We start from the raw sequence: 22,899 nt of genomic DNA on the forward strand, positions 1-22,899 counted from the left end.
AGTACGTTTTACAGATTAAGAAAATGATGTACAGAGAACCTGAGTTTCCTAAGGTTTCTAGTGTTAGGGAATATTTTATTTCAGAGAATATTAGTGAATTCACTGCATATCCAAATGTGAGATTACTCTTACTATTTTTGCTTGAGTAAACATGTTGAAACCAGTAGTATACAGAGTTTACTTATGTACTTTCAGAGACCATTCTTTATTTGTTTACCAGTGTTTTTATGAGTGACATGTACTTTAAATGGTGGTTTATAAATATATGCTGCATCTTGTTCCAGTTAGGTTCTTGTTTTTGAATTTAAGTTATAATGGACATTCAGAAATGTGTATAAATCATAAGAATATAGCTGTCTGGTTTATTGCAAAGTAAACACACCTCTGAAACCACCACCCAGACCAAGGAGCAGAATGTTATTGTTATTGGCACCCCAGGAGACCCCCTCCTACTCCTTTCCAGTTATCACACCCTTTCAGCCTTCCCAGAGGTAAGCATTATGCTGACTTTTAAAACCAGGGAATAGTTTTCCTGTTTTGAACTTTATGTAAATGCATCATGTATATGCTCTTTTGCTTTAGATTATATCTGACACGAATATGTGTTTTACCATTCAGGAGTAATTCATTCTCATTGCTGTTAACTGTAAGTTATGATGGACATGGTTTCAGTTTGGGGCTGTTATGAATACTAATATGGACATTCCTATACTTGTGTTTTGGTGCAGGTGCACACACATTCTTGTGGAGTATATATTGCTACAAGTGGAAAAGCTGGCCATAGGCTTGCATATGTTCAACTTTAGCAATACTGCCATATAATTTTCCAAATTTGTTTCAGTATACACTCCTTTTAGCAATGTTTGAGTGTTTAGCCAGTTTCTCCCATATTCAGTTACATGGTTTGATTAAAATACCACTATATTTGAAAAATCTTGTGCTCTTATTTTTAATTTCAAAAATTGAATATTTGGTGATGGATAAGATATTTCTGCATGGATGAGACATAATAGAAAGGAATATGAAATAGCAAATACAAGTATTTTTAGTCCAAAAATGAGAACCCATGTTTTTTGTGCTAGTTATATTATAGCAGATTAGAATAAAACACAGTTTTATATTCTCAAAGTTAAAGTCAAATAAGAGACACTGTATTTTCTTTTCTTTCTTTTTTATGTCTATTGATTTCAGAGAGAGGAAGGGAGAGGGAGAGAGAGAGAAACATCAGTGATGAGAGAGTCATTGATTGGCTGCCTCCTGCACGCCTCTTGCTGGGGATCAAGCCCACAACCCAGCATGCATCCTGTAGGGGAATCGAACCACCATCTCCTGGATCCTAGGTCGATGCTCTACTGCTGGCTGGGGATATTTTCTTGATCCTTAAAAATGTTTGGTTTTAAAAATAGAGTGAATAGTACACTATTTTAGGGGATATGATTTGGGAAGAATGAAAAAATGCATGTCTATAACTTCATCGAAGACATCTTGAAAAAGACGGATGCCCTTTTTGTGTTGATCCGCACCTGAGAATTTTTTTCCCCATTAATTTTTAGAGAGTGGAAGGGAGGCAGGGAGATGGAGACAAACAATGATGTGAGAGAGAAACATCTATTGGTTGCCTCACACGTCAGGCATCGAACCTGCAACCCAGGTACGTGCCCTTGACTAGGATTCGAACCTGGGACCCCCTCGGATTGTGGGCCGACACTCTAACCACTGGGCCACACCGGCCAGGGCAGGAGATGGATGCTTTTGATCAGAGACTTCAAGGAGGGCAATGAGATGCTATATGGTCTCCTTAAAACAGTGGGAAGATTGGGTTTTATATCTTTATTTTATACCAGTGGTAAGAAAAAAATAAAGGAGTGATTAATAGCATTCCAAGAAAAATGGAATTGGGTTCTCAAGGATTTGAATGTGAAATTGCATTTTAGAGAATATGCTGAGGAAGATGTGTCAACATTTGACTGAATTTGAAGTGCTAAGTAAGTGGATTAGATAGGAAAGCCGTAGGAAAGCTCACCCAAGACAGTGTAGTGTCATAGCAGCTAAGAGAATATCCAGGAGGCAGAACGGTTAATTGAACTGAGTTCAGAAAACATTTAAAGGGCTTTAGTATGGACCAAGCAGGGTAGTAGGTGGTACTTGAGGTGAGTAAGTCATAGGCCTTGTTCTTTTAAGCACTCCAAACCTAAATAGTATATGAGATGGGGTGCATAGACGATGGGAGGCTTCATACAACAGATAGCATTTGAGTTTAGCTTCTGCTTTGCTTAGTGATGGCAAGTGTTTCTTAGTGGTCAAACACAGGGATTGAGAGAACATTTAGATTTGTCTAGGCTATTAGTCATATCCAAAAGTATAGTTGCAGTGATTTTATGGGGTCAGAAACTAAGTTATGAGAGGCAAATAGGTATTTGGAAAATGGAGGCAGTGGATCACTTATTTTCAATATTTGTCATTGATTGAAAGGATAGAAATAAAATGATTTTGTTTGTACATTTCTGTTAAGGTAGGGGAGATCTGCTGATGTCTTACTTAGAGGGGAAGCAGGCAATTGCAAGGGGGATGATTAAAGATCCTTGGCAGAGAGGGAATGTGTGTGGGTATAAGTCCTTTCAAAGGCTAGGTGGAATGGTATTAAGTGAAAGATTTATCTTTGGAGAAGAGTCATGCTTCCTCTTCTGAAACTAGCTAGGGATAGATACAAAGACAGATACCTGGTTCTGAAAAGATGATTGGTGAATTTCAACTGGAAAACCTCAGGAGACAGGCAAAATGGTTCTTGGGTGAGAATGGGGAAGTTAGGATTGAAGGCTTTATGAGAGAAAACATAAAATAACTGCAAAGAGATAGCCTAGAAACATGGGGAAATGCACTTAACCATTTCTCAACAAAAGCAAGGAGCACATTGAAGTTAAAGGCTAACACTAACCTTGTACTAAGGTGCCAGTCATATAGTAAATATTGCAAATATTCAGAAAATGTTCATTGAATTGGACTAGGGCCTTGGAGGTAAAATTCAGTGGTGATGTGGATACAGTATAGTGGGCTGAGAGAAAAGGGCCGTGAAGGTATTGAAGGAGACGAAGAGGGAAGCGTTGGACATTATTTGCCAAAGAACCTGAGGAGTCTGGAGAAACCACGCAGTGATGGAGGGTTTGAATGAATGACAGCAGGCTCTTGGGAAGTCAGAAAAGAGATAAGTCTGAGAGGGAAAGCTACCTTTATTAAGCACCTAACTATAGTTTAGGAACTTAGAATGTATTTCTAAACCCTGCAAGAACCCTGCAAGTTAAGTGGTGATCATTAACTGGGTCTCAGTTTTTAGTGTATTTCAAACTGGAAAATTCGCATTTAAATCAATTTCCTGCTTTTCTTATTAATTGAAATTTATTTTGCTTTAGAATATATATTTATACTTAATTTGGTGATGTGTACAAATGATGTTCAGGACTATTTCAGTTAAACAACTTGACTCAGTAGCAACTAGGAAACTTGTAATCTGTTTTCAGTATCAGCCCTAAATTAATTGTCCCCAAACACTTTTTAACAAGAATAGAGATGGCATTGTGTTTTAAAGATTTTCCTTTCTGTGAGATTCAGAGTAAAACTAAATTAAATGTGAATACCAAAAATATGTAAGTAATTGAATTTAGTAAATGGCTATCTGCATAGGGCGATGTTAATATAATGAGCATTAGATGGTTCTGTTCTATTAGATGGTAGTTTTCAATTCTTTTAACCAAGGAATCCTTTGTTTTTTAAAAATCCTATTTGAAAGGTCAATTTGTAAAATAAATAAGAATATTCAGGTAGAATCTTTTATTGGGGAGGAAATGGAGATAGGGGAGGTCTAAAGCCCTCCCTTCCAGCAATCTAAGAAGCACAATTTGAAAACAGTGTTTACACATACTTGATATAGGTTATTTACAGTAGTTCTATAAGATCAGTACTGTTATAATCTCCATTTCACAGGTGAAGAAACAGGACTTCAAAATGATTGATTTGTGTAAGATTACATAGTTAACAAGTGATAAAGCCAGGATTCCAACCTAACCAGAATATTTGCAGAGCCTGTACTTTTAACTACTATGCTTGTAGGAGGCCCCTTGTAGAATGACTTATCAATGAAAGTAGGATTCTTTGACCGAGGGATAATGGAATTAAACTTTAAATTTTATTACTGAGCTACTCGTGTGTGTGTGTGTGTGTGTATGAAAATATATATAACATAAAATTTACTATTAACGTTTTAAAGTATACAGTTCATTGGGGGCATTCTTAAAGTAATAAAAATGAAATATTGCTTAAAAGAATGCTTTTGAATCTCAACTTGTAGAGTAACTTAAGAATGAGAGGTTTTGTTTTGTTTTACATTATAACTTTTTAAAAAATTGATTTGAGAGAGAGGCAGAGAGAAAGAGAAACACTGATTTGCTGTTACACTTATTTATGCACTACTTGGTTGATCCTGTAAGTGTGCTGACTGGGGATCAGATCTGCAACCTTGGCATATCCGGGCGATGCTCTAACCTACTGAGCTATCCAGCCAGGGCAGATTTTTTTTTTAAGCATTTTTGTTGTTGCTGTTAATCCGTACCCGAAGATTTTTTTTCCCCACTGATTTTCTAAAGAGAGTAGAAGGGAGGGAGAGAGACAGAGAAAGAGAGAGAGAAACATCCATGTGAGAGAGACATTGATTAGTTGCCTCGCATGCGCACCCTGACCAGGGCCAGGGATGGAGCCTGCAACGGAGGTACATGCCCTTTACTGGAATTGAACCCGAGACCTTTCAGTCCGCAGGCCGAAGCTCTAACCACTGGGCCAAACAGGCTAGGGCAGGGCAGATATTTTTTAATTCTTGAAAGCATTTGAGGACTGTGTGCCAGCAGTTACACTAGTAGGCATTAGGGATACAATGATGAATGAGAAGGAATTGCCGCACTCATCATGTTTAGCAGGGAAGACATGCAAGTGGACCAGGAATGATAATACGGTGTGCAGGGTGTGGAATGCAGAACTGAGTGCGTAACAGCATGGGGGGATGCAGGCTTCCTAGATGGTAGAGCTTGAGTGTAATTTCAAAGACCTCAAGGGGAGGAAGGTGGGTGCTGGGGAGTGATTATGTTGTAGGCATAGAGAACTTCCTGTACTTTATTAATGAAGATGGGAGGAAGTTTGTTGAATTCAGTAAAGGCCTCACTGAGAAAGTTACTTTTTGAGAAAAGAAATGAACGAAATGAAGAAGAGTGGACTCAGCAAGTGCAAAGTCCTTGAGGAAGGAGCATGCCTGGCTCTGTGTGTGTGTGTGGGGGGGGGGGGTAAGCTATAACATACAATTTGCCTTTTTAACCATTACATGTACAGTTTTTTTAACCATTACTGTACAATTCAATGGCATTTTTATTCACAGTATTATGCAACCTTCACCACTGTCTATTTTCAAGTTTTCTAAACTTTTCATCCCCTAACGGAAACTTTATTAGATAACTCCCTGCTCTCTCCTCTTCCCAGCCCTGGTGACCTCCCATCTTTCTGCCTCCATGTCAGAGGAATTAATTGTGCAATGTTTTCTCTTTTGTGGCTGCTTCTTGTACTGAGCATGATGTTTTCAAGGTTTCCCCCACATTGTAGCATGTATCAGAGCTGCACCCCCTTTGTATGGTTAGATAATGAATTCATGTATATACCAGCTTTTGTTCATTCATCTGTTGATGGACACTTGGTTTATTTTCAACTTCTGGCTATAATGAATAATGCTACTATGAACATTTGTGTATAAATATCTGTTTCTGATTCTTTTGGGTGTATACTGTATACCTAGACATAGAATTGCTGGGTTATAGGGCAGTTCTGTGTTTTAACTTTGTGAGGAACCACCATTCTTTTCCACAGTAGCGGTACCATTTTATATTTCTACCAGCAGTGTGTGAGGGCTCCAGTTTCTACAGATCCTCCCCAACACTTGTTCCTTTTCATTTTTCATAGCCTCCCTAGTAGCTGTGAAGTGATAGCTCCTTGTGATTTCAGTTTGCATTCCCCTAATGATGGATACTGAGTTTCCATGTGTTTTTTGACCATTTCTGTATTTTCTTTGGAGAAATGTCTATTAAATGTCCTGTGTCCATTTTAAAATTGGGTTGTCTTTATAGTGCTGAATTGTGGTAGTTCTTTATAAATTCTGGATATTAAATCTTTATCAGATGCAATTTGCAATGACTTTTCTCCCATTTTACGTCGTCTTTTCACACTCTTGATAGTGTCCTTTGATGCACAAGTTTTTAATTTTTGTACAGCCTTAGTTTATCTGCTTTTTCTCTTGTCATTTGTGCTTTTGGTGTTATATTTAAGAAACCATTGCCAAATCCAAAGTCAGAAAGATTTGTCCCTGTTTTCTTCTACAAGTTTTATAAGGGTTGGGTTCTGGGACCCTTAAAATTGCATATGTATTTTACGATGAGCTTTTTCATTTCTACAAAAACATCATTGCACTGACTCTGTAGATTGCTTTGGATAGTATTGACATCTTAACAGTATTAAGTCTTCTGATCCTTGTACACAGAATGTAATATCTTTCATTTATTTAGATGTACTGTAATTCCTTTCAGCAAGGTTTTGTGGTTGTCACTGTTCATATCTTTCTTGTCCTTCATTAAATTTATTCCTAAGTATTTTATTCTTTTAATACTATTGTAAATGAATTGTTTTCTTAATTTCCTTTTTGGGATGGTGATTGCTTTCTTACAGAAATACAGCTAATTTTTCTGCATAGATTTGTATCTTGCAGTTTTGCTGCATTCATTTATTAGCTCTAATAGTTTGTGTGTGTTTTTATAGTTTTTTATAAGGTTATTTTATCTTTGAATAGAGATAGTTGTACTTCTGTCTTTGAAATTTAGATGCCTTTTATTTTTCCTTTTTGCCTATTTTTTCTGGCTAGATCTTCCAGTATTGTATTGAATAGAAGTAGTGAAAGTGTCTTGTTCCTGATCTTGGGGCAGAAGCTTTCATTCTTTTACTATTGAGTTTTATGTTAGCTGTAAGTTGTGCACATATGGCCTTTATCACGCTGAGGAAGTTCCTTTCTATTCCTCTTTTATTGAGTGTTTCTACAGGAAAGGTGTTAGATTTTTGTCATGTTTTTTCTGCATCTGTTGATGATGTGGTTTTTCCTTCATTCTATTAATGTGATGTATTATGTTGATTTCTATGTGAAATTTACTTTACATGCCTAGGGTAAATCCCATTTGTATGTGATGTGTGTGTGTGTGTGTGTGTACTGTGCTACTGGAATTGGTTTGATAGTATTTTGTTGATGATTTTTTAATTTGTATTCATAAAAAATATGAATCTTTAGGGTTTTTGTTTTTTCTGTAATGTCTTTGGCTTCAGTATCAGGGTAATGTTGGCCTCAGAATGAGCTAGAAAATGTTGCCACCTTTTCACTTTTGTGAAAGAGTTTGAGAAGGATTGGTGTAAATTCTTTAAATATTTGATAGAATTCACCATTGAAGCTATCTGGTTCTAGGCCTTTCTTTGGGAGGTTTTTAATTACAAATTTAGTCTTCTTACCTGTTATAGGTATATTTGGATTCTTTTTTTCAGTGAGTTTTGGTAAATTCTTTGGAATAAATCTAACTCAAAGACATTTAAAAACTTATTTCATCAACTATAAAATAAAAATTTGAAGTGGTATAGTGTCATAGTTTAATTGGCAGCATTTTTTTCCTTCATGTTATATCAACTAATGATGTACCTTATATTTGGCATATTGGATTTGGTAACTTCAGTTGTATTTCTTTTTATATTTCTTTTGATAATCGTATTTATATAAAAACATAAGACATTGCTTTCCTAATTAATGGCTTACGTATACATCGATATTCCCTAGTCTGGAGTCTGAAACTGAATAAAAAACATTGGAGAGAAGTGATTTAACCTACCTTACTTTTTTTTTTTTTTGGCGAATTCTTTGCTTAGTTCAGACTACACAGCCCTCTATCTGCTCAGTCTTACAATTATAAAATCTGGATTTTTTTTTTCTTTTTTTCTGTATTTTACTTTTTCTAAAATCATGTGTTAAAGCTTTTAGATACCATGATTGATAATAACTCTCTTTCTAGGTAAAATTAATATAGATTTTGATAATTTTGACTTTCAGAATTTTTCAAAAGTATTTCTACATTTAAATAGTGAGCAGACATTTTGCTTAGGAAATTTGTATTTCCTAATATGTACCTCAAAAATAGGAGTTATGAAAAAGTTTCTTAGGCCTTTGCTGGTTTTTTGAATAAACTGATATGTAAACTAATATGTTGAATAAACTAATATGTAACCTTCATTTGTGGCTTCCTGTGAAAGACAGTGGGGACAAAACCATAAATACCTTTGTTAAAAATGTTTGGAATAATAGAAACCTGGAACAAAATTGGCTAGTCATTTTGTATTAGCAAGTAACCTTCCCACACATAAATAGTGTATATGTGTGTGCATATAAATTCTTTTTCTTAAGACTGTCATAAGACTAGTTTATTACTTAACCCAAGCTTCTCTTTGTTTTTGCCTCACTTGATTGTCATTACACATTTATTTGCATAGTTTAGTAACTATAATAAAGAACATGTACATTCCAAATGACTTAATTGGGGGGAACTTAGGGGCAGATTGATGAGTATAACTATTAACAGGAAGGTGCTTGGTTTTGTTACATGGATATCTAAATTAGTTGGCTGTCAGGAAGACTGATCTTCCATGGTAGGTGAGCAAGAGGAATGTAGTAGCAATAAGTAGGGACATCCCCATATACCATGTGTCTGTCTTGTTTGTCAGTTGACTAGATGGTTAACTTTTATCTCATTTTGGGCCAGCTTGTCATGACCTCATATAATTGCTCTTCCTGAAGCATTTTCACATATACCCTATGAATTTAATAGACTTATCTGCTCAAGAGGTCTAGAGCAAAAGATCATGACACACTAATCTGAGAGGATCTCATGTCAGCTTTCTTAAAGAGACATAACTGAAGTATAATACGTATATATTTTATACATACTAGAGCTGTTGGGGTGGGGAATGATGGACATTTCATGGTATAGGAGAGAATCTGACATACAATTCTCAAGTTTACTTTACATTCTGTTATATGAACTTCAAAATGAAGTAGTATGAATTACTACTTTTAAATGCATATAGTCATGTCCCTTGCACCAGTGTTGCTTTGTTTTTTTTTCCTTGTAGGGAATATTAATGAGCTATTTGAAATAAATTATTCTTTTTTTTTTTTTTTTTTTTTTTAAATACATATTGATTTCAGAGAGAGGAAAGGAGAGGGAGAGAGAGATAGAAACATCAATGATGAGAGAGTCATTGATCGGCTGCGAGCCCACAACCCGGGCATGTGCCCTGACCGGGAATCGAACCCCAATCGCCTGGATCTTAGGTCGAGGCTCAACCCCTGAGCCACTCCCGGCCGGGCTGAAATAAATTATTCTACCAGACAATACTGTACACTGAGATTTTATGTTTTTTAAATCATGTGTAAACTTTATAGAACATTAATGAGTACTCATTATCAAACTTTAATTGTTTTTGTTCTTATTTTTCTAGGATTCTGACACTTCATGACATGTCATTACCTAGAGCAGTAATGAACACTGACCTGTTTTGGATTAGTTGATGACCTTTGGGAATGATCCAATAATATCTACTACAGAGAAGCTGAATATACTTCATTTGGAGTGAACAGCCTAGATTGTTACTGAATATTTCAAGATGACAGATCCAATGATGGACTTTTTTGATGAAGCCAATCTTTTTAGTGAGACCTTAGAAGGTTTGTCAGATGATGCATTTGTACAACCAGGACCTGTTTCATTAGTTGATGAATTGAACTTGGGTGCAGAATTTGAACCTTTGCACATAGACTCATTGAACCATGTTCAAGGTACTCCAACACATCAGAAGATGACTGATTATGAACAGTTAAATCAGTTTGATTCAATGAAATTTCATCAAGTTAATCAGTCTTTTGGTAGCCCAGCTGAACATGTGTTATCACCACACTCTCAGTTTAATTGTTCTCCGATCCACCCCCAAAACCAACCCAATGGTTTATTTCCAGATGTAGCAGATGGCAGTCCAATGTGGGGCCATCAGACAACTACTAGCATTTCAAATCAAAATGGGTCTCCTTTTCACCAACAAGGACATTCTCACTCTATGCATCAAAATAAAAGCTTTGTGGCACACCATGACTTTGCCTTATTTCAGGCCAATGAGCAACACACACAGTGCACTTCCCTGCGCTCGCAACAAAACAGAAATAATCTTAACCCAGGGCAAAATTCTCTCAGCCAGTCTAAAAATTTTATGGATGTTAATGTTTCTGGTCCACACAGAGCCAGTGTCAACCACCCACCACATATTACCAATGCATCTGCTTCACAACAGTCTCTTTTGATGCAACAATTTTCTCAAACATCTAATCCTTCAGTACACTTTCTCAAGTGTAGCAGTCGACAAGAAGGAAATTTTAATGGGCCTTCTCCAAATATGACTTCTTGTTCTGTCAGTAACTCACAGCAGTTTTCTTCACATTACTCCTTTTCCACTAATCACGTATCATCGAATAGTCTTCTTCAGTCCTCTGCAGTTCTTGCACCCACTCACACAAATCAGACTTTGTCTGATTTTACTGGAAGTAATTCTTTTTCACCTCATAGGGGAATCAAGCAAGAATCTACTCAGCATATGCTAAATCCCAATACATCACTGAATTCAAGTAATTTCCAGATGTTGCATTCATCACATCCTCAGGGTAATTACAGCAATTCAAAATTATCTCCTGTGCACATGAACTTCCAGGATCCTGTTGACTCGGGAACGCAAATGGGCCATTTCAATGATCATGTGGAAACTAATGGCTTTTCATCGTTAGAAGAGAATTTACTTCATCAAGTGGAGTCTCAAACTGAGCCATTCACAGGACTTGATCCAGAAGACCTCCTTCAGGAGAGTCTTCTTCCCCAGTTTGATGAGTCAACGTTTGGGCAAGATAATTCAAGTCATGTTTTAGATCATGACCTTGATCGGCACTTTACTTCACATCTTATTACACGGCCTTCTGATATGGCTCAGATTCAATTTCATACTCAGGCTCGGAGCTGGCATTCATCACTTTCTAATCATCAGCATTTACATGACAGAAATCGCCTATGTTTACAGCGACAAGTATGTAACTTATTTTGGTGATTTGGGGTAGGGTGGGCTTTTATTCACTGCGTTAATTTTATATGAGACTATCAAAACTGGTCAAACTCAGTAATTCTATCAAATGACTATGCATATTTTGACGTTTCTGTTGTTTTAACAGTCTTATATTTGAAAGCGATTCATTTAGTATTCAAAGCAACGGACTAACTTATATTTAGAAAAATCTTAAGACCTCTTTTGTAACTTTCAATTATGGTTGCCTTTAACAGAAAGATATTTTATTAAAAAAATGAAAACCATAACTAAAAGGAAAACCATAGACTGGGAACATTTTATTCCGTACATGATGGACATAGGATTAATATTCTTATAAAAAGCTCATATATAAATTGATAAGCAAACTTTTAAGATCAAACTTTTAAGCTGATAACTAGATAAAGCATATAAGCTGAAATTCACAAAAGAAGAAATTGAATTAGTAAACATTCAGAATAATATGCACCTTTAATAATTCATTTTACAGCATGGTTTGGTTTTCACCTATTAGAATGTTAATCCTGGCAAATGTTAATGCTTTTAATGTTAATGCTGTATGCTGGCAAATTTATGGTGAAATTGAAACTTATATAGCTTTGTCAATTGATACAAATATTTTGGAAAGCAATTGGGTAGTATATTTGAGTATAAAAATACTTTATTACATAACCCAAACATAGCAAAAGTAATGTATACACAAAGATATTTATCTTACCATAAGGGACAACTGATAACAACATAGTTTATTATCATATCCAGATTAGATTTTAATTAGGCATTAAAAAGACTTTGGAGACTAACACTGAGAATATGTTAATAATAGGGGGAAAGCATAATTCAAAATTCAACTCACAGTGAAGTGGTTAAGAGTGTAGGCTCTGGTACCAGACTACTTGGGTTAGAATCTTGGCTCCTGTTGCTCAGTAGCTGTGACTTTTAGCCATTTATATAATTTCTATGTGTCTCACTTGCTTCATCTTTAAATGTGGAATAATAATAGGATCTAATTGGGCTTTGGTAGGGATTATAAGAGATATAACAGTGCTTAGAACTTAGTATATAGTAAGCACTTACTAAATGTTTTCATAACAGTATGAAAATATGAATGTGAAAAAATATTGGAAGGAAATAGATTGTTTCAAGGTAGTGAAATACACTTCTTTGTTTTCTATAGTTGTTGTCATGTGACTATATATACTATAAAATGTATTTAATGTAATATCTTACCACTTTTCTGTAATCTTTTAAAAATAAGGATTCATGGTACTTCAGTTCTTTGGTTACCTGTGAGATTTGGTGAACAGTGAAATATGCCATAGTTCTTGAAATTAAATATTTAGGGACCATTTTCTCATTTCAAAGCCTTGAAGTATTTGAAAAAGATAAGATCTTTATCTTTTCCTTTGGATTGATTTTAGTTCTGTTTCAAATGGTATTTTCATTACATTTTTAAAATGTCTAAATAGAGTTTTAAGATACTTAAAAGGCCCTTATAAACACTTCCCATGCCCTTCTTTCTGTGGCCTGAGGAGAATGTTACGATTTTGCTCCCTCTACTGGGGGAGAGGGTCAAGCATCGCAGTTGGACCCTGGGAAAACCTCTGCTGACTTGAGTCTAGGCCATCTGTTCACTATGTATGCAGATTTCTGACTAGTTTGACTAATCAGCTTGTATAGCATATAATTGAAGTTAAGAAGCCTGAAATTTATTAATTTCTTAATTTTAGTTTCCTAAGGCCTTGTCATCATTTAAATTTTTTTTGAATTCATGTTTTTCTAAACATGTTCTAGCTTTAAAAAGAAGTAAATTCTCTTTAATAGAATTGGAATAAATGGAAGATAATTATAAATAACTAAAGTTGTCCATAATACTAGCATATTGATAGCACTCTCTGAGAGAAATTCTTCTCAGAACCGTCATAAGCCGCCTTTTGTAAATTATCTTATTCCGCACTGGTAAATTGAGAAGGCTTTATTCAGATCTTACGCATCTTTTTGTTTCAGTTTGTTTATCAAATACTGATAAAGGGCAGTCAGTTTGGAATACTTTTTGGGTTACTGAAAGTCTGTTTTCAAGTTTCCTGTTATCTGTATTAAGAGTGATAATTGGGCCCTGGGTGGTGTGGCTCGGTTGGAGCGCAGTCCAGTACACCAAAAGACGGCAGGTTCGATCCCAGATCAGGGTACATACCCAGGCTTCAGTTTGATCTCTGGTGGGAGGCAGCCAATCGATGTTTCTCTCTCTCTCTCCCTGCCCCCACCTTTATCTCTATAAAAAATCAAAAATTTTTTTTAAAAAGAGTGATATTTGGGAGTTGCTGATTGTGGGAGTGAAGAGGAGAGAGATGGATTTGTAGAGAAGATAGGGGATTATTGTAATTATGATGATTATGGATTGCATATAGGTTTAATATGTACTGAATTGTAGGTCACATATCCTACATATGTGAAGCCCAAATGGTTTAATGTGTGTAATATATGACAAATTTTGGGAGAGCATATAAGTTTTTTTCCTATGTTCTGGATGGTAATGGTTACTACATAGCCCAAATGTTATATTAATAAGGAGTTCTTATTTATTATGGTGTTTCCGTAGGTTCTATGGGAAAAAAACTTTTTTTTAATGTTTTTTAAAAAAATTCTCTCTTAATTGCAGTAATTTCATTTCAGACTAAATTAACATTATTAATTATGTATAGAAGGTAAGAGATTAAAAATAATAAAGTGGGAGATTTTGGGTTCATCAAAATTAAAAAATGAGATATATTTGTTATAGCAAAAACAATATATAGAGGATGGCAAAGGTTTACAGTTGCTCATATGGAAAATAATACAATGATTAATAAATAATAATACAAAAATAAACTCTGTGTTTTGTGTATTCACAACTGTAAACCTACTTTTGCCCCACATGTATTCTTTAGCCCACTGTTTGAAAATTCATGGGAAGTACTCTAGTTAGAATTCTGGAAAACTTCAGTGAGAATTTTGGATATGTAAAGAATATTTCTAAGCCTTGCTTTTTCTTATTCCCCAACTGAGGTGGGGAAGTTGTGGATATAATTTCATATGTCTTAGAGTATCCTGAAGTCAATCATAATAGTGGGTATTGCTGAGAATATTTCTTATATAATTGACTGTAGAATTTTATCACTTAAAAAAGAGAAAATAGGATGCCAGGTGGAAGGGATCAATGGGGGGAAAAAAGGGACATCTGTAATACTTTGAACAATAAAGATAAATTTTTAAAAAAAGAAAGTAAAAAAGATGAGATGCTACAATATGTATTTCTAAATACTTAGAAAACATAATAGAGAAAACATTAGCTTATTTTTATCTCTGATTTTTAGAGCAAAAGAATTTTAAGACTAATACTATAAACTTTTCATTGTTTGCTTATTAAAATACTTTCTTCTGTTTCGTAATGCAAACTTTCTTTTTTCTTGCTTGTGAAGTGGAAGTATGGATCACTGTGATCTCAATGTTTGTAAATTAAATTTAATGTACAAATTCTGTAGCAGTGAAAATACTGTGGGATAGCTGAAATACCAATCAAAACAGGAAATAGAATTTTGGGATGTACATAATTATTTATAATTCCTTGTTGGCTTTTGTTCTCTGAGTTTACTATTTTATTTACTTGATGCACATTTTATAATATTGGGTTTTTTTTTTTGATAAAAAGTTGAATACATGTCTACTATTTTAAAAAATTGGACCATACAAAAAAACAAACATGAAAAATAGGTTACTTGTAACCAAAAGATACCACTGTTGACATTTTGGTGTGTTCTTTTGCAGTGAGATCTGTTGTCTGTTTCTCTTCTCTCCTGTATGTACATATTTTTTCATTGTTAAGAAACAAAGTTGGGATCATATAGTTTATATGCTGTTTGGAAATTTGTGGAATATTAACAAGTTCTCATAATCTTTATGAAACTCTGTACTACTGTACTGCACAGGAGTTGAGCTCTGCACTGCCTGCTGGAATGAGGTAACAAAAACTAGTTGTTAACAGTATCTTGAAGGCTATTGACCTGTATCACGCCTGCTTAAGGGTGAGAGGTGGGCACAAAGTAAGTTCCAAGGGCTGGAAAGAGGAATTCAGTTGTTGAGAAATTTGTGGATTAGTATAGTATGTGAAGAGCATGACATTCCCGCCAAACTTCAAAGTAGTTCTAACAAAATTTTGTTGTATTTAACTTGATTGATGAGGTGTATTCCCAGATCCCTTAGGACTACTCAGTCATTTACTTATTCTGATGTCTGAAATGGAAAATAATGTGTTAGGGGCTACTAAGCCATCAAACTTTATTCCTATAATGATACTATGAATATAAAGTTGCTTTGGAATACTTACATGGATGATCATGTTTCTTTGGGTAATTGGATTGAAATGATTTCAAATTAAGGAAATATTTTAATACAGTATGGTGTAGGTAATATATATACAAATGTAGTAATAAGCACATAGTTAGGAACAGGTTTGGACTGCAGCTTTCATTTTAATAAAATCTGGTTATTTGCTGTAGTTAACTACACAAATAATACCTTACACATTTATTATGCAAGTAACACCTTACAAATTATGCAAGGAGAATACTTTTTTTTAAGAGAGAGAGAGAACCATGGATTGACTGCCTCCTACATGCCCCCTACTGGGGATTGAGCCAGCAACCAGGGCATGCACCATGACCCGGAATCAAACTGGCAGCCTTTTGGTGCATGGGACGATGCCCAACCAACAGAGCCACTCTTTTAAGCAAGGTTTTTCCTAAATGAATATATACTTGTATATCTGAAAACTGCAAGTTTACATTGACCATTTAATGTAATCATATAATTTTAGAGCTGTACAAAATTTTACTCTATCAAATACAAAAAGCAGCAACAGTCTTAGAGAGGTCATGGCTTACTTGCTGTCAAACAACTAGTTAGCAGATTCCTTTTGTAGTTTAAACTCTATAGTGTTTAAGGGTGATCAGAAGTGAGGGTGGCACCACACTATGGTCATACACATTTAGTGTGCTCTGTCGTAAAATATAGTTAACTGGTTCTCTCCAAACTGAGAAATACTTCTTCAGAAGTTTTTTGGTGTTTTTTTTCCTTCATATGTCAATTTCAATGTCTTAAGGCTTTAACTATATCTTTTTTTTTGTTTTTATTGACTTTGGAGAGAGAGTAAGGGAGAGGGATGGAGAGATAGAAACATGGATTGGCTGTCCCGTGCAGGCCTCTACTGGGGATCAAGCCTGCAACCTGGGCATGTGCCCTGACTGGGGATCGAACTGGTGACCTCTTGGTTCATGGGTTGACACTCAGCCACTGAGCCACACCAGCCGGGCTTAACTATATCTTTAGTGTTAAAAAATACACTGTTGTATTTGTCAAGTGTAGGTTTGAAGTGTGTATATGTGAATGTCTGAATTTTATATATCTGTGTTTTGGAAATGCTGCATTTTCAGTGCTTTTATTTATTTGTTCAGTATTTACTAGATGTCTGCCAAGTGTAAGAGATTATGTTGGGCACTGAGGTTCAAAAATGAAAAAAAAATAAAGAATTAGATGGTACTTAGCCTTTGCAGAGCTCAAGTAGAAATTGTCCTACTGCCCTATTGGTCTGTATTAGGGTTTCAGAGCTGTTCTCTCTTCATTTCTGATTCAGTTTCACTTGACAGTGGTTTCTAGCATTTTCACTTAGCCCTCCAGCTTAGTGATTTGGAATGAGTGGTTTACAAACAAAAATTAATTTCCTTCACCCATCTACTTAAACTGTTCTTCTAAATTTCTGGATTAGCTTTTTGTTTCATAATGTTTTGGCAGTCTGTAACTGTTTGATGACTTATATATGTATTATATTGTGTACATATACTATTCAACTGTCCAAGGTTCAGTTGCTTTTGTAAATGGCAGAGCCAAGAAGGCAGGACCTTTTCTTTTGAGCTGCTAATCTACTTAAATTTATTACAAACTAAATCTATCATCTGTGTCGTTTCCAAGTCTGATTCTATTGATTGATTTTCCCCCCCTCAGTGTAGTTTGGTATATTCCTGCTTTTTTGCGTGCTGGAAAATTTTTGTATTATTATTATTATTTTAAATATATCTTTATTGATTTCAGAGAGAGGAAAGGAGAGGGAGAGAGAGAGAAACATCAATGATGAGAGGGTCATTGATTGAACCCGCAACCCGGGCATGTGCCCTGACCGGGAATCAAACCCCGATTGCCTGGATCCTAGGTCGACACTCAGCTGCTGAGCCACTCCCGGCCGGGCGCATGCTGGAAAATTTTTGAATGGATGGCGGACATTGTGGCTTTTACCTTGTTGAGTGATGGAAAGTTTTACATTCCTATAAATATTCTTGAGTTTTGTTTTGAAATGCAGTTAAGTTACTTGGAAATTGGTTTATCTTGATGAGATCTGTTGTTAAACTCTGTTAGGCTGGACTAGAGCAGTCTATAGTCTAAGGCTAATTTCCCCTCACTACTGACCCAATAGCCATGTGAGTTCTCTATCCAGTGACTTGTGAAATACAAGATTTTCCACTATGGCTGATAAACTATTCCTGGCCCAAGTGAGATCTTGGCTCCTTTCAGGTGTTTTTTTCCTGGGCCTTGGGTAGTTCATTTACACTGATAGTGCTGATTGGTTACTTATCTAAAGCCTCCAGAGGGGACCTTCTGAAGATCTCTGGAGGTCTTTCCTGTGAAGCTTTCTCCTCTCCAGACCTTCTCCCTGCAAACTAGCCTCCTGGGCTTCCCTGGACTTCCAGCTCTGTCTCTTCAACTCAGGGTAGCTGTGAGATTTCCACCTGGATTCCTGCTTTACCTGTCATGCAGCTGAGAAACACTCCCCTTGTCAGTCCTGCTCATTTGTTTGCATTCTCCTAGGGATCACTCTCATGGGTTGCCTGATGTCCAATGTCTAAAAACTATTGTTTTCTATGTTTTGCCTGACTTTTCAGTTGTTTCAAGAATGAGGGTAAATCCAGTTTCTATTAATCCATCTTAACCTTAATTGGAAGACTTATAATACCATATTAATGACTGCATAATAATTTATAATGCAGAATACCATAACTTATTTAACCAGTTTATTTTTGGGGTGTACTATGATGAACGTCTTTCCAGATAAAGTATATACCCATGATTCCCATGTTTAGACAGATTCTTAGAAAATCAAGGTAAATGTACAAACTTCCTTTGAAGATGTGTACAATTATGAATAATAATAAAAGTACAAATAACCCATAAATATTCAGCAGTTATATTCATGTTTATGTCTTTTCATATATTTTCTCACTTAACCTTCAGAACAACTCTGAGGTAGATATTGTCATCTACTGATTTTATAGATAAGGACTTGAAGGATAGGATGGTTAAATAGCTTGTAAATGGCGTACCAAGGATCAGATATAAGCAATAGGACTCTGGATCCCACACTATCCTCTGTTGCCTTAGAGCAGGGATGGGGAAGCTTTTTTCTGCCAAGGGCCATTTGGATATTTATAACATCATTCATGGGCCATACAAAATTATCAACTTAAAAGTTAGCCTGCTATATTTGGTCAAATAATTAACTCACCCCTAATGTGATGGCTGTGGAACTGCTTCTCGTTAGTGAAGCCTTGGCAGGGCCAGACCAAATGATTTCGTGGGCTGGACGTTCCCCACCCCTGCCTTAGAGTGTGGGAATATTGAAGCTGAACATGACCTATAGCCATGTAGCAGTTACTTATTGCTGTTGTAACAAATTATTACAAATTGGTTTCTTCGAAGAACACAGATTTATCTTATAGTCCTGGAAGTCAGAAGTCTGAAATGGATCTCACTGGGCTAACATCAAGGTGTTGGCAGGGCTGCATTCCTTTCTAGAAGCTCTAGGAGAGAATTCATTTTTTTGCTTTTGCCAATTCATGGAGGCTTCCCACATTCTGTGGCTTGTGGCCGGCCCCCTTCCACTTTCAACTCCAGCAATGGCTGATAGAGTCATTCTCTCATTCCATGACTTTCTTCTGCTTCTTTCTTCCACCTATAAGAAAAGAACCCTTGAGAATACAGTGCACCCATGGACAATGTCCCTCTATTTTAAGGTCAGCTGATTAACAACTTGAATTCTATCTGCAGTTTGAATTCCCCTTTGCTATGTAATTTAACATTCACAGATTTGGGGGATTAGAAGATTGGTATCTTTGGGGGCCATTATTCTGCCTACTACAAACCATGAGGCCAGTTAGAAGATATTTAACTAAATAATTAATTAACATATAACCTCACATTATAAAAAAAATGTTTGAATATCTTTCAGCAGAAAAATAATTTCTGCTCAGTCTCTACTCTCTGCTTCTCATGCTGGGAATTATGTAGTGGTCTAGAGTGAAATTATTAGAGTTGGGCTACTTGAAATTTATGGTTTCAGATTTCTCAATAATGTATACTTACGTGATTTAAATAAATCCCACAATTTTTGTAAAAACCCACAAATTTTTCACTTATTCAACAATTATTTATTAAGCCCCAGTCCTGTGCCAGGCATTGTCCCAGGTACTTGTTATATGTCATCACATTTTATCCTTGCAATAATCTTATGGTGTTACTAGGGCATCTTGATTATAAATGAAGAAACCAGAGTCAAGGTACAATAGCATATAAATCACATACCTAAGACTTGAACACAGGTTTGAGAAAAGTAGGTATTGAGAAAAGGTAAAGAAGTCATGGTTTTGTAGTACATGATCCAATATTTTTTCTTTTTTTTCTTTTCCTTTTTTAAAAAAAATATATCTTTATTGATTTCAGAAAGAGGAAAGGAGAGGGAGAGAGAGAGATAGAAACATCAATGATGAGAGAGTCATTGATCAACCCGCAACCTGGGCATGCGCCCTGACCGGGAATCGAACCCCAATCACCTGGATCCTAGGTCGACGCTCAACTGCTGAGCCATGCCCGGCCAGGCCAATATTTTTTCTTAATTGTTTTAATAATTATATAATATTGAGTATAAAATAATTTTATATAATTTCAAGTTAAATCCATAGTAATCTTAAATATTGGAGTATTGCAGGAATCAGTACTGGTTTGTTTGTTTTTATCAGATAATCTGATTTCCAAACTGTTAACTATATTTTATTTTGTAAAAAATGCGATCGACTCTTGCATTATATCATGTGCTTTCAGCACTTTCTTAATGCTACTTGTGTGGTTGTATTGCTGAGTTGAGCCATAGTGACTCAGAAGTTGAATGCATGAGTTTTTGTCATCAAATGAGCTGTTTATGAAGGAGAGGAATTAAGTAGTTTTCACCTTTGTTTTTGGCATAGGCATTTGTTTCTCAGTTCCAGTGCTGGACAATAAACCTTTTGGAAGTGGGCTTTCAGATATGTCTCTTTGATAAAGTGGGAAAAGCACTGAATTTGGAGTTCAAGTCCTGACCCTGTCATGTACTATCATAGTAGTCTTAGGCAAGTTGCCTTCTCTGCAGTTTTCTCATCTGTAATATGTATATATCTATATTGCTGGCATTTCTGATTAATAAATGTGATAATGAACACTGAATTTAAAAGTGCTTTACAAATTAGAAAGTCAGCTGCTTGTTTAATAATGATTTCTTGCTCTAAGGGTTTTTTAATTTTTTTTTTGCTTTTAGAACTAGAAGGAACTTTAAGCATTAATCAAATTTTAAATAGTTTGCAGTTGTAGAGGCCCAGATATAAAGTCTACATAGCTTTTCAGTTACATAGTCTGAAAGAGATTCCCTTTATTATCCTTTTTATTATTCTTTTTCTTACATAACTGTTTCTTAACTCATTTTATGCAGGCTTGCCCTAACATTTGTGAGTCCCAGGAAAAGTGTACACATGGAAGCTCATAATGTATGTCAGAATATTTAAATGTTGTATATAAAGCCAGTAAACTCTTAAATATGTTTTATCTTTCTTCTTTGACAAACAGAAGTACTGGTTTAGATTTAGAATTCTTGGCCTCTCTGGAGTTCCACATCCAGAGCGTGGCAGAAGTGGGCCATTCCACATTCCATGTCCACCCAGGTTCCGTCCTGCACCTCCAGGGTTCTTGTGAATACATGTGGACCTCTCAGCCTACACAGCCAAGCTCCACCTTTTTCTCACTATTTCTCTGGCCTAAGCATGCACTGGCAATATGTATTCCTTGCCAAGCAAGGAATTTCTTGAGAACAAACCTAGCAAATAAATAGACCCAGGCAACCTCTTGCAAGTGGGTATGAGACTGTTTTAGGCAGAGAATTCCTGTGCACCTGGAGCATATTCTAGAAGAGCAGAGGGGGTATTAGCACTGGGGAAGGGTGTGACAAAGGAACCAGACTCTAAATTATGCTGCCCAAGGAAGGGGTCCCTCTTGCCTGATCTAAAGGAAGCTGTTTTCTTCATAAGCAGCAGCACAGATTTGTGAAGTTAGTTGGTGAGAGCAGGTAATTTAGTGAGGGATGTGGGAAGCCCGTCTATGACCAGGAGAGTGGTTTTTCTCTCCATAGAAATCATTATCTATGCATTAGGCTCTGTTTCTACCATTTCAAATATTGTTGATTTATGAAATACTTCAAGAGTTTATGGATGACTGTATAGTTTAAAATGTTTTTAAAAACAAAGCTGTCTTATGTTCTCAGGATTCCAGACTTTAAAGTGAAATTGTCCTTTGAAATGCTTATTGTATGTTGCTGTCAATGAGTAGTTGTTATGGCAGTTGATCAGGACAAGCTGTTTTTCCCCAGTCTTTTTAATGAAAAATATTCAGTATTTAGAAAAGTAAATAAAGTGAAGTAAATAAAAGAATAATAAATAGATGTTCTTTCACTTTAATAGTTGTTAACATTTTGCCACATTTGCTTTATTTTTAGATGAGTGCATGGGTTTTGTGTGATTTGAAAGTAAATTGCAGTCATCGTGAGAATTTACCTCTAAGTACTTCATCGTCTATCGCCTGAGAATGAGGAGATTCTTCTATACTACAGCCACTATCACACCCAAGATAGTTAATAATTCCACATATCATCTAAAATCTAATTCATATGGTAGTTCTCCTTTATCCGCAGTTTCAGTTTCTACAGTTTCAGTTTACCTATGATCAACCTTGGTCTAAAAATATTAAATAGAAAACTCCAGAGATAAATAGTTCATAAGTGTTCACTTACACAGCATTCTGAGTGTGATCAAATCTCTTGCAGTCCCTCTCTATCCCACCTCGGAGGTGCATGGCCCTTTGTCTAGCAAACCTACGCCACCTACGGTGGATATGCTCCCCTCCTGTTTGTCACTTAGTAGCCATCTCAGTTATCAAGTTGACTGTTTTGGCATCGCAGTGCTTGTGTTCAAGTAACCCTTATTTTACTTAATAATGGCCCCAAAGCACAAGAATGGTGATGCTGGCAATTTGGATATACTGAAGAGAACCTGTAACAGTATTCAACTTTTCCCAATTAGGAAAAGTTACTTTATTTTTATCATTTTCACTTAAAATATCATCCCAATGAAATGTTTTAACCCTCTAGTTTTGATCATGGTGTGAATTAAAAATGTACCAAGTCTTATTGTTTTGTCATTTAAAAAAAATTAGTAATTAAGCCTGGCATACAATTTTTTGTATATTTTCTCATTGCCAAGATATCCTTTGAAG

General features: G+C 35.7%; 1 protein-coding gene across 9 annotated transcripts in view; it reads left to right on the plus strand.

Moving 5' to 3' along the window:
- Positions 1-22,899, plus strand: part of CHD9 (chromodomain helicase DNA binding protein 9) — a 166,348-nt gene that overhangs the window by 45,670 nt on the left and 97,779 nt on the right. For 5 of the 9 annotated variants that reach the window (XM_087827119.1, XM_087827124.1, XM_087827123.1 and 2 more), the window contains exon 1: positions 9,346-11,232. In XM_087827119.1, the coding sequence (XP_087683245.1) occupies positions 9,775-11,232 (1,458 nt within the window). In that variant the 5' untranslated portion in view covers positions 9,346-9,774. Of the gene's footprint in view, positions 1-9,344; positions 11,233-22,899 lie in introns of those variants that run through there. The other 4 variants (XM_087827121.1, XM_087827120.1, XM_087827122.1 and 1 more) reach the window with 2 other exon arrangements.

The sequence above is a fragment of the Miniopterus natalensis genome, chromosome 18 (genome assembly GCF_054644295.1).
Source record: "Miniopterus natalensis isolate mMinNat1 chromosome 18, mMinNat1.hap1, whole genome shotgun sequence".
NCBI classification, from domain to species: Eukaryota; Metazoa; Chordata; class Mammalia; order Chiroptera; family Miniopteridae; genus Miniopterus; species Miniopterus natalensis.